The sequence below is a fragment of the Drosophila subpulchrella genome, chromosome 2L (genome assembly GCF_014743375.2).
Source record: "Drosophila subpulchrella strain 33 F10 #4 breed RU33 chromosome 2L, RU_Dsub_v1.1 Primary Assembly, whole genome shotgun sequence".
NCBI classification, from domain to species: domain Eukaryota; kingdom Metazoa; phylum Arthropoda; class Insecta; order Diptera; family Drosophilidae; genus Drosophila; species Drosophila subpulchrella.
The window spans coordinates 12047815-12060492 of record NC_050610.1 but is presented as its reverse complement, the minus strand read 5'-3'; the positions used below and the strand labels follow the sequence as shown (position 1 = coordinate 12060492).

At 40.4% G+C, this 12678-nt stretch overlaps 3 protein-coding genes across 3 annotated transcripts; all 3 read right to left on the bottom strand.

Annotated features, from left to right (window-relative positions):
- Positions 1-4375: 4375 nt before the first annotated feature.
- On the bottom strand, positions 4376-5170 carry LOC119546829 (serine protease 1-like). The gene has a single exon (XM_037853419.1). The coding sequence runs from the start codon at positions 5165-5167 to the stop codon at positions 4391-4393; it is 777 nt and encodes a 258-aa protein (XP_037709347.1). The 5' UTR covers positions 5168-5170; the 3' UTR covers positions 4376-4390.
- Positions 5171-8262: 3092 nt separating this feature from the next.
- LOC119546692 (serine protease 1) lies at positions 8263-9147 on the bottom strand. The gene has a single exon (XM_037853170.1). The coding sequence runs from the start codon at positions 9133-9135 to the stop codon at positions 8305-8307; it is 831 nt and encodes a 276-aa protein (XP_037709098.1). The 5' UTR covers positions 9136-9147; the 3' UTR covers positions 8263-8304.
- Positions 9148-10469: 1322 nt separating this feature from the next.
- Positions 10470-11321, bottom strand: LOC119546891 (serine protease 1). The gene has a single exon (XM_037853511.1). The coding sequence runs from the start codon at positions 11313-11315 to the stop codon at positions 10515-10517; it is 801 nt and encodes a 266-aa protein (XP_037709439.1). The 5' UTR covers positions 11316-11321; the 3' UTR covers positions 10470-10514.
- Between the last annotated feature and the right edge of the window lie 1357 nt (positions 11322-12678).

The following is a 12678-nucleotide window of genomic DNA, read 5'->3' as shown; positions in this document are numbered from 1 at the left end:
CCTACCTTATATTTAGATTTACTGTACTTGAAATCATGGTAATTAATAAATTCGGTCAGCTAAAAATGATTGTAAATAACAAACCTCATTCGTGGTTCACAAAATATTTTGGGTTTTTACCTTCTCTTCAATTTTTTTTTTTATTTATAACTATGTTTGTCAGCACTTTCATAATATTTTATCTAATCGTAATTTTAATAATTTTAAAATTTACAATGGTTCCTCGACGTGGATAATTTTTCATATAACCTGTTTGTCAAAAAAAAATAAAAAGACTTATACATAATGCATATAGCATCATCAGTTTTGGAAATTGTTCATACATAAGCAATTTTTGAGCTTTTTTGCTAACTGTCATGATAAGGATAACCCCACGTAGATGGAGATTCCCATTAATATTCACTGAGAAGAAATCGAAAATTGAGTGTTGCCAGGGGGAAATATAGAATCCTCTTCATATTTCCCTCTCAAGTCTTTTTTATCTCGTTATTTGATTAAACGTTATAGTAAGAGCAATTAATCAATAAAAAACAACTAAAACACTGTAAAGTTCAGTGTCTAGACTATGAGACCCACTTAACCCACTTTTCAGTTTTATTCTGATTTGGAACAATTTTTAAAAGCTAGCCGTACATTGTTATTATAAAGAAAGGAAACTATCTTCGGCAATCCAAACCTTCTATACACGTTCAGCTAAAACCATATCTACAAAGAAAATCATACGCATATTACAGAAACAGTATAAACCCTACATTTGCGTAAGATTTGTTTATAAACAAACCATTAGTTCCTAATTAGCTATATGATATAGTCGTCCAATTTTTACAAAAAAAAATCTTAATTAAAAATGGATATGTTCTAGATAAAAAGATATCTGTCAAATTTTTGTATCATATATTTTTCGTTCAGTTTAATTTGTAGGACTTAAATCTTACAAAATATCTTGTCCGAAGGTAGAAAAATATTACTTATATAAAACGAAGTTAAAAATGAATTATAATTTCATTAAATATGATGTCGAAAACGAAACACGGGATTTAAAACCAACCTTAATCGTCATTTCGAATTATAAACAAGGAAGAACGCTATTGAGTATCTCGAATATCAGATACCCGTTACTCAGCTAAAGGGACCAAAGGGAGATGGAGATACGCAAGCAGCAAAGAGAGATTGAAATGCGCCACCTACCCGCATCTTAATATATGACAGATTTATGCGTCATGGGCGTGGCAAACTTTTTTTTGGGTCAATCGATAGGTATGGACGAGACTAATACAATACAGTGGTCGGCATAAGTATTTTGACAAAACAAAAGTTAAATATACTCATAATTTGAACCTACTTCTTGTAAACTTTGGCATCAATGGAAAGGTAATTTAAATGCCGTTTGAATGATACAATACATTTCTTAACCCATTCAGTACTTATTGAAAAAGACCAATTTGTGTAAGCATCTACTTTTTAAACTTTTTTCCTCGACTTGAAAACTTAAATTTTTTGATGCAAAAAGTTTCTTCAAACAAAAATAATAGTAACTGCAAAAAGAATTTTTCAAAAATCTCAAATTCATGTTTTTAAACATTTTCAAAAAATCATAAAAAATATAAGCAAAACAAGAAAGGAAGTTAGCTTCGGCAAGCCGAAGCGTATATACCCTTGCAGCTATAATTATTAAATTTAAAATGATATTCCAAATAGTATAAGATAATATGTCAAAAAACACCGAAGCTATAATTTGTTTCATATTATTTTCCTACCAATTTTCCGATCGTTCCTATGGCAGCTATATGATATAGTCGTCCGATTTTGATAAAATTAAATTCGAAATTCAGAACTAATTAAAAAATGTTATTTCCAAGCGTTGGAGGTTATATGTTGAAAAACACCGAAGCTATAATTTATTTCATACTATTTTTCCACCAATTTTCCGATCGTTCCTATGGCAGCTATATGATATAGTCGTCCGATTTTGATAAAATTAAATTCGAAATTCAAAACTAATTAAAAAATGTTATTTCCAAGCTTAGGAGGTTATATGCTAAAAAACACCAAAGATATAATTTTAAGAACATTCTTTTTTCCGATTATTCCTATGGGAGCTATAAGATATAGTTGTCCGATCCGCCTGGTTCCGACTTATATACTACCTGCAAAAGATATAAGACTTTTGGGAAAGTTTCAGCCCGATAGCTTTAAAACTGAGAGACTAGTTTGCGTAGAAATGGACGGACAGACGGACAGACGGACAGACGGACATGGCTAAATCGACTCGTCTAGTCATGCTGATCAAGAATATATATACTTTATGGGGTCGGAAACGTCTCCTTCACTGCGTTGCAAACTTCTGACTGAAATCAATATACCCTCTGCAGGGGTAAAAAAATGATTTTTGAAAAATTCTTTTTACAGTTACTATTATTTTTGTTTGAAGAAACTTTTTACATCAAACAAGGAAGAACGCTATAGTCGAGTACCTCGACTATCAGATACCCGTTACTCAGCTTAAGGGACCAAAGGGCAATGGAGATATGCAAGCAGCAAAGCGAGATTTAAATGCGCCACCTACCGGCGGAAGACAGATTTAAGCATTGTGGGCGTTAGGGTAGGCGTGGCAAATTTTTTTTGGATCAATCGATAGGCATTGACGAGACCAATACATTTCAGTTAAAATTTTTAATCTAGCATAAAAATTGTGGGCGCCACAGGCTTGGGCGGCTTGTGGGCGTTAGAGTGGGCGTGGCATATTCGCATAACAAACTTGCGCTGCGTACAAGGCTACGGAATCTAAATCTGAAATCCCAATACTCTATCTTTGATAGTTTCCGAGATATCCGCGTTCATATTTACGATTTTTTGAAGTTTGTGGGCGGTTTGTGGGCGTTAAAGTGGGCGTGCAAACTTTTTTTTGGGCCAATCGATAGGTATTGATGAGAACAATACATTTCAGTTTAATTTTTACTCTAGCATCAAAACTGTAGAAGCCACAGTTTTGGGCGGTTTGTGGGCGTTAGAGTGGGCGTGGCACTCTACTGAAACAAACTTGCGCTGCGTAAGAAGCTCAGGAATCGGCTCGCCAAATCTCAATAGCCTAGCTCTCATAGTTTCCAAGATCTCAGCGTTCATCCGGACAGACGGACAGACGGACAGACGGACGGACGGACAGACGGACATGGCTAGATCGACTCGGCTAGTGATCCTGATCAAGAATATATATACTTTATGGGGTCGGAAACGCTTCCTTCTGCCTGTTACATACTTTCCGACGAATCTAGTATACCCTTTTACTCTACGAGTAACGGGTATAAAAATTTAAGATTGCAAGTCGAAGAAAAGAGATTTAAAAAAAAAATTTAAAGTTGATTTAGACAAATCGTCCTTTTCAATAAATACTGAATGGGTTAAGAAATGTATTGTATCATTCAAACGGCATTTAAATTACCATTTCATTGATGCCATAAGTTTACAAGAAGTAAATTCAAATTATGAGTGTATTTAACTTTTGTTTTGTCAAAATACATATGCCGACCAGTGTATACTTTATGGGGTCGGAAACGCTTCCTTCTGCCTGTTACATACTTTTCGGCATTTAGTATACCCTTTTACTCTACGAGTAACGGGTAAATTATTATTATTATTAGTAAATCGTCAAATATTAAATTTTTTTAACCTCATTATCTTACAGAAGGTCTTGACCTTTTAGAATCAACAGTTAAATATAGTAAGAATCGTTAAAACTTCTATAATTCTCCCACCAACTGCCATTCGAGTTATATAACTATTTGTAAAAATGATGGTATACTTTTAGAGGATCGGTAATGGTAGATTTTTCGTCTGTTGCATACTCCAAAAATCAGTTTCTGAGCTAATCTTCTACAGTAGTTAGAACATTGGGAAAAATTCGTTCGCATTAGATTTAGTAGTTTGGTGTCTGTGTTAATTTTTGAAACAGTAAATATAGTTATACCCGTTACTTGTAGAGTAAAAGGGTATTCTAAGTTCTAATTTCTACCAGGAATATGAAAGCGTTTCCGACCCCATAAAGTATATATATTTTTGATCAGCAGCACAATAGTCGAGGCCATCGCCTATAGCGTATTGTCTTGTTTTATATTTAAAAACAAAAAATCCTGTTCACTTCCGCTGTTATCGACAAATCCTGTTTCACACGGATAGACTCTGTATGGCGACACCGAATCCTTCTAACTAAACTCCTTTTAACTAAAATCTATGCCTATAAGTATAACTTTGTTAGTTTCCTGTTTCCTAAATAAATATTGTTACCTACTATATTTATTTCTCACTTAGTCCATGTAAGGAAAAGGATCTCTCCTCCCATCGTAATACAATTTTTGAGGATGTGCTTTTGTAATGATCTATTTATTTAAGAAGTTTAGTAAGAGATGCCAGTGTGGTCGCGGATCCAGTCCAGGTGGTAGGTGACGCGCTGGAATCCAGCGGGAGCACCCGACTGGCAGCCGTTGGAGGAGACGAAGTTGCTGACTCCCACCAGCTTGTTGCCGTCGTGTGTGACCAGGGGACCGCCGGAGTCTCCTCCGCAGATGGACTTGCCGTCGACGGTGCGGGTGCAGATGGTGTTGTCGCCGACGCTGCCGTAGGTCCAGTTGCACTCGTCGTTGTGGACAATCTGGATGTCGACGCACTGAAGCCAGTCGGGCAGTGGGCTGCCGTCGTAGGTGCCGCCCCATCCGCAGGCCACGGCCCACCACTCGTTGTAGTCGTTGTAGCGGTCGTTGTAGCTGGGCAGCTCCACCTTGTTCACCATGTGCCAGAAGTCCACGTGGGGGATGCGGATCAGGGCGATGTCGGCGTTGGAGTGCTTGATGAAGTCGCCGTTGCCGACGGTGTGGGTGTACTGGGCGTTGGTGCGCCAGGTGGCTCCGAAGTAGACGATCACGGAGGCGGCATCTCCGATGCAGTGCTCGGCGGTCAGGACCCAGGTGTTGCCGATGATCGAGCCACCGCACCACCAGCCTCCGCTGAATCCAAGACCCACGGTGTAGGGAGCCTTGCCCTCGGGGGCGGCGTAGCCGTTGGTGATACGGCCCTCCATCTTGGTGGCCTTGGGCAGGTCCTTCACGAAGACCTTCTCTTCGAAGGCGGCGGCCGAAGCCACGGCCAGAGCCAGGATAGCTAGGAACACCTTCATGTCGATGATGATACTGAATTCTGCTCCCGGGGTCTCAGCTTTTATACACAGTCCTATCTGGAGCTTAAAGTGGTTCGTAAATATCCCCTGAGAGGCCCATAAATGATGTCAGTGATAAGGAACCAAGACAGGAACCAATTTCCGTGGTCCCCTTAAGTTCCATAAATCCGTACTATCTAAGCATATAAAATCATTAATTATTGGAAATGCAGATTATAAGTTAAACGTTGAAAAAATTTACAAATCTTTCATATTTATGATGAGCGCATTTGATTATAATGCACCGAAATGGCACGGTTTTTGAAAAGTGACTGTCATTTTCGATTAGATTATTTATCAACCTAGACTTTAGAGTCTTTAATGAACATTGATGGGGGTCCACTGCGAATCTCTAAATTAAACGTTCTATTTTGTTTTAGTGTTTCTATCATGGAAACTATCATATTGATTTATAAACATATTTAATTTTCTAATTCAAGTCGATTGATTAGGATTTAAACGGAAGTTTCCAATTCAAAGGAACATCAGTAATTATACCCGTTACTCGTAGAGTAAAAGGGTATACTTGATTCGTCGTAAAGTATGTAACAGGCAGAAGGAAGCGTTTCCGACCCCATAAAGTATATATATTCTTGATCAGGATCACTAGCCGAGTTGATCTAGCCATGTCCGTCTGTCCGTCTGTCCGTCTGTCCGTCTGTCCGTATGAACGCTGAGATCTTGGAAACTATAAGAGCTACAATACTGGGATTAGGCATGCAGATTCCTGAGATTCCTGCGCAGCGCAAGTTTGTTTCAAAAGAGTGCCACGCCCACTCTAACGCCCACAAACCGCCCAAAACTGTGGCTCCTACAGTTTTGATGCTAGAACAAAAATTTTAACTGGAATGTATTGTTCTCATCAATACCTACCGACTGACCTAAAAAAAAGTTTGCCACGCCAACTTTAACGCCCACAAACCGCCCACAAACTTCAAAAAATCGTAAATATGAACGCGGATATCTCGGAAAATATCAAAGATAGAGAAACGAGATATCAGATTTAGATTCCGTAGGCTTGAGCGCAGCGCAAGCTTATTACGCGAATATGCCACGCCCACTCCAACGCCCACAAACCGCCCAAGCCTGTGGCGCCCACAATTTTCGTGCTAGATAAAAAATTTTAACTTAAATGTATTGGTCTCGTCAATACCTATCGATTGATTTAAAAAAAAGTTTGCCACGCCCACTCTAACGCCCACAAACCGCCCAAGCCTGTGGCGCCCACAATTTTCGTGCTAGATAAAAAATTTTAACTTAAATGTATTGGTCTCGTCAATACCTATCGATTGATTTAAAAAAAACTTTGCCACGCCCACTCTAATGCCCACAACGCTTAAATCTGTCTACCGCCGGTAGGTTTCGCATTTGCTGCTTGCATATCTCCATTTTCCTTTGGTCCCTTTAGCTGAGTAACGGGTATCTGATAGTCGAGGTACTCGACTATAGCGTTCTTCCTTGTTTAGATTATAACAATGTATTAAAACATTGCCTGAGCGGTTTTTTGAATCAGAGATATATTTATCAGTTGCCATACAAATTATGTTTTTGAGATTATACGAATGGTTTGAATTGATAAAATGTTTAATTGATAAGAATAGGGAAAGTTTTATATATGTAGCGCAATCAGGTTTTTTAAGTTAATATTTTGTTTTGCCACACGCGCCAAAACTTAATCTTATCGAAAATAGGTTCCAAAAGTAAACCAATCCCTCAGAATCAATGGAAAGCAAAACAAGGAAGAACGCTATAGTCGAGTACCTCGACTATCAGATACCCGTTACTCAGCTAAAGGGACCAAAGGAAAATGAAGATATGCAAGCAGCAAATGCGCCACCTACCGGCGGTAGACAGATTTAAGCGTTGTGGGCGTTAGAGTGGGCGTGGCAAAGTTTTTTTTAAATCAATCGATAGGTATTGACGAGACCAATACATTTCAGTTTAAATTTTTTATCTACCATGAAAATTGTGGGCGCCACAGACTTGGGCGGTTTGTGGGCGTTGGAGTGGGCGTGGCATATTCGCGTAATAAACTTGCGCTGCGCTCAAGCCTACGGAATCTAAATCTGAAATCTCGTTTCTCTATCTTTGATATTTTCCGAGATATCCGCGTTCATATTTACGATTTTTTGAAGTTTGTGGGCGGTTTGTGGGCGTTAAAGTGGGCGTGGCGAACTTTTTTTTAGGTCAGTCGGTAGGTATTGATGAGAACAATACATTTCAGTTAAAATTTTTGTTCTAGCATCAAAACTGTAGGAGCCACAGTTTTGGGCGGTTTGTGGGCGTTAGAGTGGGCGTGGCACTCTTTTGAAACAAACTTGCGCTGCGCAGGAATCTCAGGAATCTGCATGCCTAATCCCAGTATTGTAGCTCTTATAGTTTCCAAGATCTCAGCGTTCATACGGACAGACGGACAGACGGACAGACGGACAGACGGACAGACGGACAGACGGACAGACGGACATGGCTAGATCGACTCGGCTAGTGATCCTGATCAAGAATATATATACTTTATGGGGTCGGAAACGCTTCCTTCTGCCTGTTACATACTTTCCGACAAATCTAGTATACCCTTTTACTCTACGAGTAACGGGTATAATTAAGATATTTATGGGTAGAGAATGGGTCAGATAAGGACTAATAAGAAATGAAAGTGAAACGGAAATTTTAGAAAACATTTATTTTTTATCAATGGAGTATGCAATAACTGGATAGGATTTATTAAGCGCCAGAACCAACAAAGACAAAAAATATTTTTTATCTTAAAAGCAAACATTTTTAAAAATCTTAAGCAAATCGAAGAATTGTGTTCTAAGTGCCTAGGACATTTGTATATTAAAACCAAAAAGAAGGATAACTATTGTTTCTGGAAAATTTTCAACAAAACGACGGCCAAAACGAACTTGATCCTCAGACCTAAAAACCATTTATGTTTTTTGACATTATAATTTTAAATATTATATAAGCCACAGCCGGAATTATCAACGTTACCCCAGTTAGGATCCCGAACCCCTTTTCAAGGATTATCCCTTACAAATAAATAAAACAACCTCTGGTTAAATGCAAGACAGTTTATTTCAAAAACGAAACGAAGCTGCTTAGTAGGAGATGCCGGTGTGGTCGCGGATCCAATCCAGGTAGCTGGTGACGCGGGTGAAGCCATCGGGCAGGCCCGATGTGCAACCGTTGGCTGCCACGAAGGAGGTGACACCGACCAGCTTGCTGCCGTCGTGGAGGACCAGTGGGCCGCCGGAGTCGCCGGCGCAGGTCGACTTGCCGCCGGGGGTGGAGGTGCAGATGACGTTTTCGGTGACCACATCGGTGCCGTAGACACTGGAGCACTCGCTGCGGTCGATGATCTGGGAGTCCACGCAGTTCAGGTAGTCGGACACGCCGCAGCTATCGCAAGGCCTGCCCCATCCGGAGGCCACAGCCCACCAGTTGGCGAAGTTGTTGTACCGCTCGTTGCCATTGGGCAGCTCCACCTTGTTGACCAGATGCCAGAAGTCCACGTGCGGGGTGTTGATCAGCGAGATGTCGTTGTTCAGGTTGTTGGTGTTGTAGTTCGAGTGCTGACGGAAGTTACCGCTGCCCACGGTGTGGGTGTACTGGGCCTGGAGGCGCCACAGGGCACCGTAGTAGATGGTGACGGAGTCGGCACCGTGGGTGCAATGGGCGGCGGTCACCACCCAGGTGTTGCCGATGATCGAGCCACCGCACCACCAGCCACCGCTGCCGCTGCTGAAGCCCAGACCCACGATGTAGGGCACCTTGCCTTCGGAGGCGGCATAGCCGTTGGTGATACGGCCCTCAATGGAACCGGATCCGGATCCCAGGACGGCATCCTTCAGGGGCACAGGCTGCGCCTTCTGGGGAAGGGCGGCAGCAGAGGCGATGGCCACGGCCAGGACAGTTAGGAACAGCTTCATGTTGTTAACTCGAGTACAACTGGATTCTCCGGCTGACTGGCAGTGATTTATATACCCCCCAATTCCACTAGAGATAGTCATATCGGTGGAGATGGAGATCTTCCTCGCCACTCGAAAGTTCAGTCCACTTCGGCCGGGGCAATCTTATCAACTGAATTTCGCACGCCTCCAACAATCGGTACTATCATTACAGGGTACTCTCGTCCACTCCTTCACTTGCCACTCATTCATTAAAAGATTGCGCTACCTTATCGACATGGACGTGCGGCTACTCAGAGCTGATCTTTTGATAAGTCCCGATAAGCGTCCATTCATAAATGACCCAATCGAACAGAAGCGCAGAAAGATTAAGTCCTTTGTAAGGCCAATAATTCACAGGAAGTTTAGACAATCAAAGGTATAACAAGTTTAAAATTAAAAATTAAACATTCTATCGAACTATATTTATTAAAAGTGAAGTATAGATGTGCCATTTTAAAAATGATTCTATATATCTTAAGACAATATCCACATATTGTAAAAAAAATGTTGGCAAAGATTCGAAATCATTAATTAGTAGGATAGCTTCACCATTAAAATATTACATAAAAAATATATCTATTATTATTTAAAACTGACTGCCATTAGTTGGGACTACCAAAAAGTCATAAGGAGACTATATAGAATTCATGCACAGATACAAGAATTATACAATTTTAGGATTGCTTAACCATTAAAGTATTACCCAAAATAAATATTTATTATTATACATATTAAACGGCATAGATTGTAACTTTTTATAACATAATGTCATTAGAAGACTATATAGAATTTATGCGCAGGTACATAAATTAAACTTATTAGACGCTTATAATCTTTTAAACTATGAGTTAAGGGCGATTTTCATTTTAATTTTAGAAACATTTTATTTAAATTAGTAAATTTACATTAAATTACCAAATACCTTATTTACAAGTCGATAATTTTGTTAGTTTATAGAAAAAATTCTAAAATCGAGGATGAACTTTTTTAAGGGAAGATTTATGTATTCATCATATTGTTTTTGTGGAGTCCAGTTTAAAGTATAATTCTTTTTACTTACAATTTAATTTTATCTTATTTAATAAGTCCTTGCCCTTATAGAACAATCTTTATAACAGAAATCTTCATAGATATTGTTTTTCCATCACTGATTTGTGTTAAAGTTCACTTATATTTCTTGATGCTTAAAACCTTCAATTAGATAACCCCATTTTTCAGGCAAGTTGTTCATATCTTTAAAAACATTGACTAAATGTAGGTAGCAATTAAAGACCTATTGAACTGGATGAAAACCAAACAATAAAAATGGCCAATCATTTTTTTTGCATTTCATTTATTTAAAAATGGAATAATCGAGCTTAGTAGTAAGCAACGCCGGAGTTGTCGCGGATCCAATCCAGCTGGTTGGTGACACGGGTGAATCCGGAGGGCAGGCCAGCGGTGCATCCGTTGCCAGCGACCCAGGAAGTGACTCCCACCAGACGACCGCCGTCGTGGAGGACCAGGGGGCCACCAGAGTCGCCGGAGCAGGTGGACTTGCCGCCGGAGGTGGAAACGCAGAGGATGCCATCGGGTTGGTTGCCATAGGTGCGGGAGCACTCGGAGTTGCTGATGATCTGCAGGTCGACGCACTCCATCCAATCGGGCTGGGAGCCGGCGGTGGTCAGACCCCATCCGCAGGCGACGGCCCACCAGTTGTCGTACATGTTGTAGCGGTCGTTGAAGCTGGGCAGCTCCACCTTGTTGACCATGTGCCAGAAGTCCACGTGGGGGGTGCGGATCAGGGCGATGTCGTTGCCGTTCTCGTTGGGCCAGTTGTGGTTCTGGATGAAGTTGCCGCTGCCGACGGTGTGGGTGAACTGGGCGTTTGTGCGCCAGGTGGCTCCGTAGTAGATGGTCACCTGACTGGCGTCGTTGGTGCAGTGGGCAGCAGTGAGCACCCAGTCGTTGGCGATGATGGAGCCACCGCACCACCAGCCGCCATTGCCGCTGAAGCCCAGACCCACCGTGTAGGGAGCCTTACCCTCGGTGGCCGGATATCCGTTCACAATGCGGCCATTGATCTTGGTGTCCTTGGGCAGATCCTTGGGGTGGACCTGCTGGACAACCTCGGCGGAGACGGCGGCCAGAGCCAGAGCTAGAACAACGAACACTTTCATGGTGAAAGGATCACTTGTGATTTCTTCCAGACTTCCCACTGCTTTTATTTCACCCCTTATCGCTGTCTGGAGTAGCACTCACTCGGCATTATACTATCTGTAAGGGTCCATCACTGATACCCATGAAAATTAATTGATAACTCACCTAGGAACATCTATATAGATAAGTTATATTTTAATTTCTAGCCGGGGGACCCATGGAAAAACCAGGTTAGCCAAAGTTCATACTTATACCTCTGCAGATATACCAATGCAAAATTTAATGCCTAGATTGACTAACCTTTCTTAAGGCGGCCTAATGATATACATATGAGATCTTTATTAATAAAATATAATAGTGTTACTGAAATATTATTAAAAATTTTCAATTTTACCAGAATGCCTATGAATTAACACGTCTGATATATGTGTATCCGAAAAACAAGAGATCAATTGTTTTTCCTCTTTTAACATAACTTTATTGGACTGTTTTAAAGTTTGCAGGGATTAAGTTAAAAAGGACTTCCATTTTAAAGCTTAAAAGTTATCTCCTTTACAATCTCTCCTTTAAGCGATCAAATTTAGGCTTAGTACAAAATTGGTTTCAAACTAAATTTAGGTTTGCATTAAAAATAAGATTAATCGTTGTATTCCTGAAACTAAGTTTTCGTTGATTAACAGTTTAACACTTTAAATTAAATTTACTTGTACAATATAAATGAATATATTAAAAATATATAATATTAATAAGTATTAATTAAAAGGATAATAATTATACCCGTTACTCGTAGTGTAAAAGGGTATACTAGATTCGACACCGACAACGTCATCTGCACCTCCACCCCCGGCGGCAAGTCGACCTGCGCCGGCGACTCCGGCGGCCCACTGGTCCTCCACGACGGCAGCAAGCTGGTCGGTGTCACCTTCTTCGTGGCCGCCAACGGATGCACCTCTGGCCTGCCCGATGGCTTCACCCGCGTCACCAGCTACCTGGACTGGATCCGCGACCACACCGGCATCTCCTACTAAGCAGCTTCGTTTCGTTTTTGAAATAAACTGTCTTGCATTTAACCAGAGGTTGTTTTATTTATTTGTAAGGGATAATCCTTGAAAACGGGTTCGGGATTCTAACTGGGGTAACGTTGATATTTCCGGCTGTGGCTTATATAATATTTAAAATTATAATGTCTAGAAACATATATGGTTTTTAGGTCTGAGGATCAAGTTCTTAGCGTCGTTTTGTTGAAAATCTTCCAGAAACAATAGTTATACTTATTTTTGGTTTTAATATACAAATGTCCTAGACACTTAGAACACAATTCTTCGGTTTGCTTAAGGTTTTTAAAATTGTTAAATAAAATATTTTTAATCTTTGTTTTTCCAT

Bases quoted from the DNA above. Each gene is read 5' to 3' on its own strand.
- LOC119546829 (XM_037853419.1), bottom strand. From the start codon at position 5,167: ATGAAGGTGTTCCTAGCTATCCTGGCTCTGGCCGTGGCTTCGGCCGCC.
- LOC119546692 (XM_037853170.1), bottom strand. From the start codon at position 9,135: ATGAAGCTGTTCCTAACTGTCCTGGCCGTGGCCATCGCCTCTGCTGCC.
- LOC119546891 (XM_037853511.1), bottom strand. From the start codon at position 11,315: ATGAAAGTGTTCGTTGTTCTAGCTCTGGCTCTGGCCGCCGTCTCCGCC.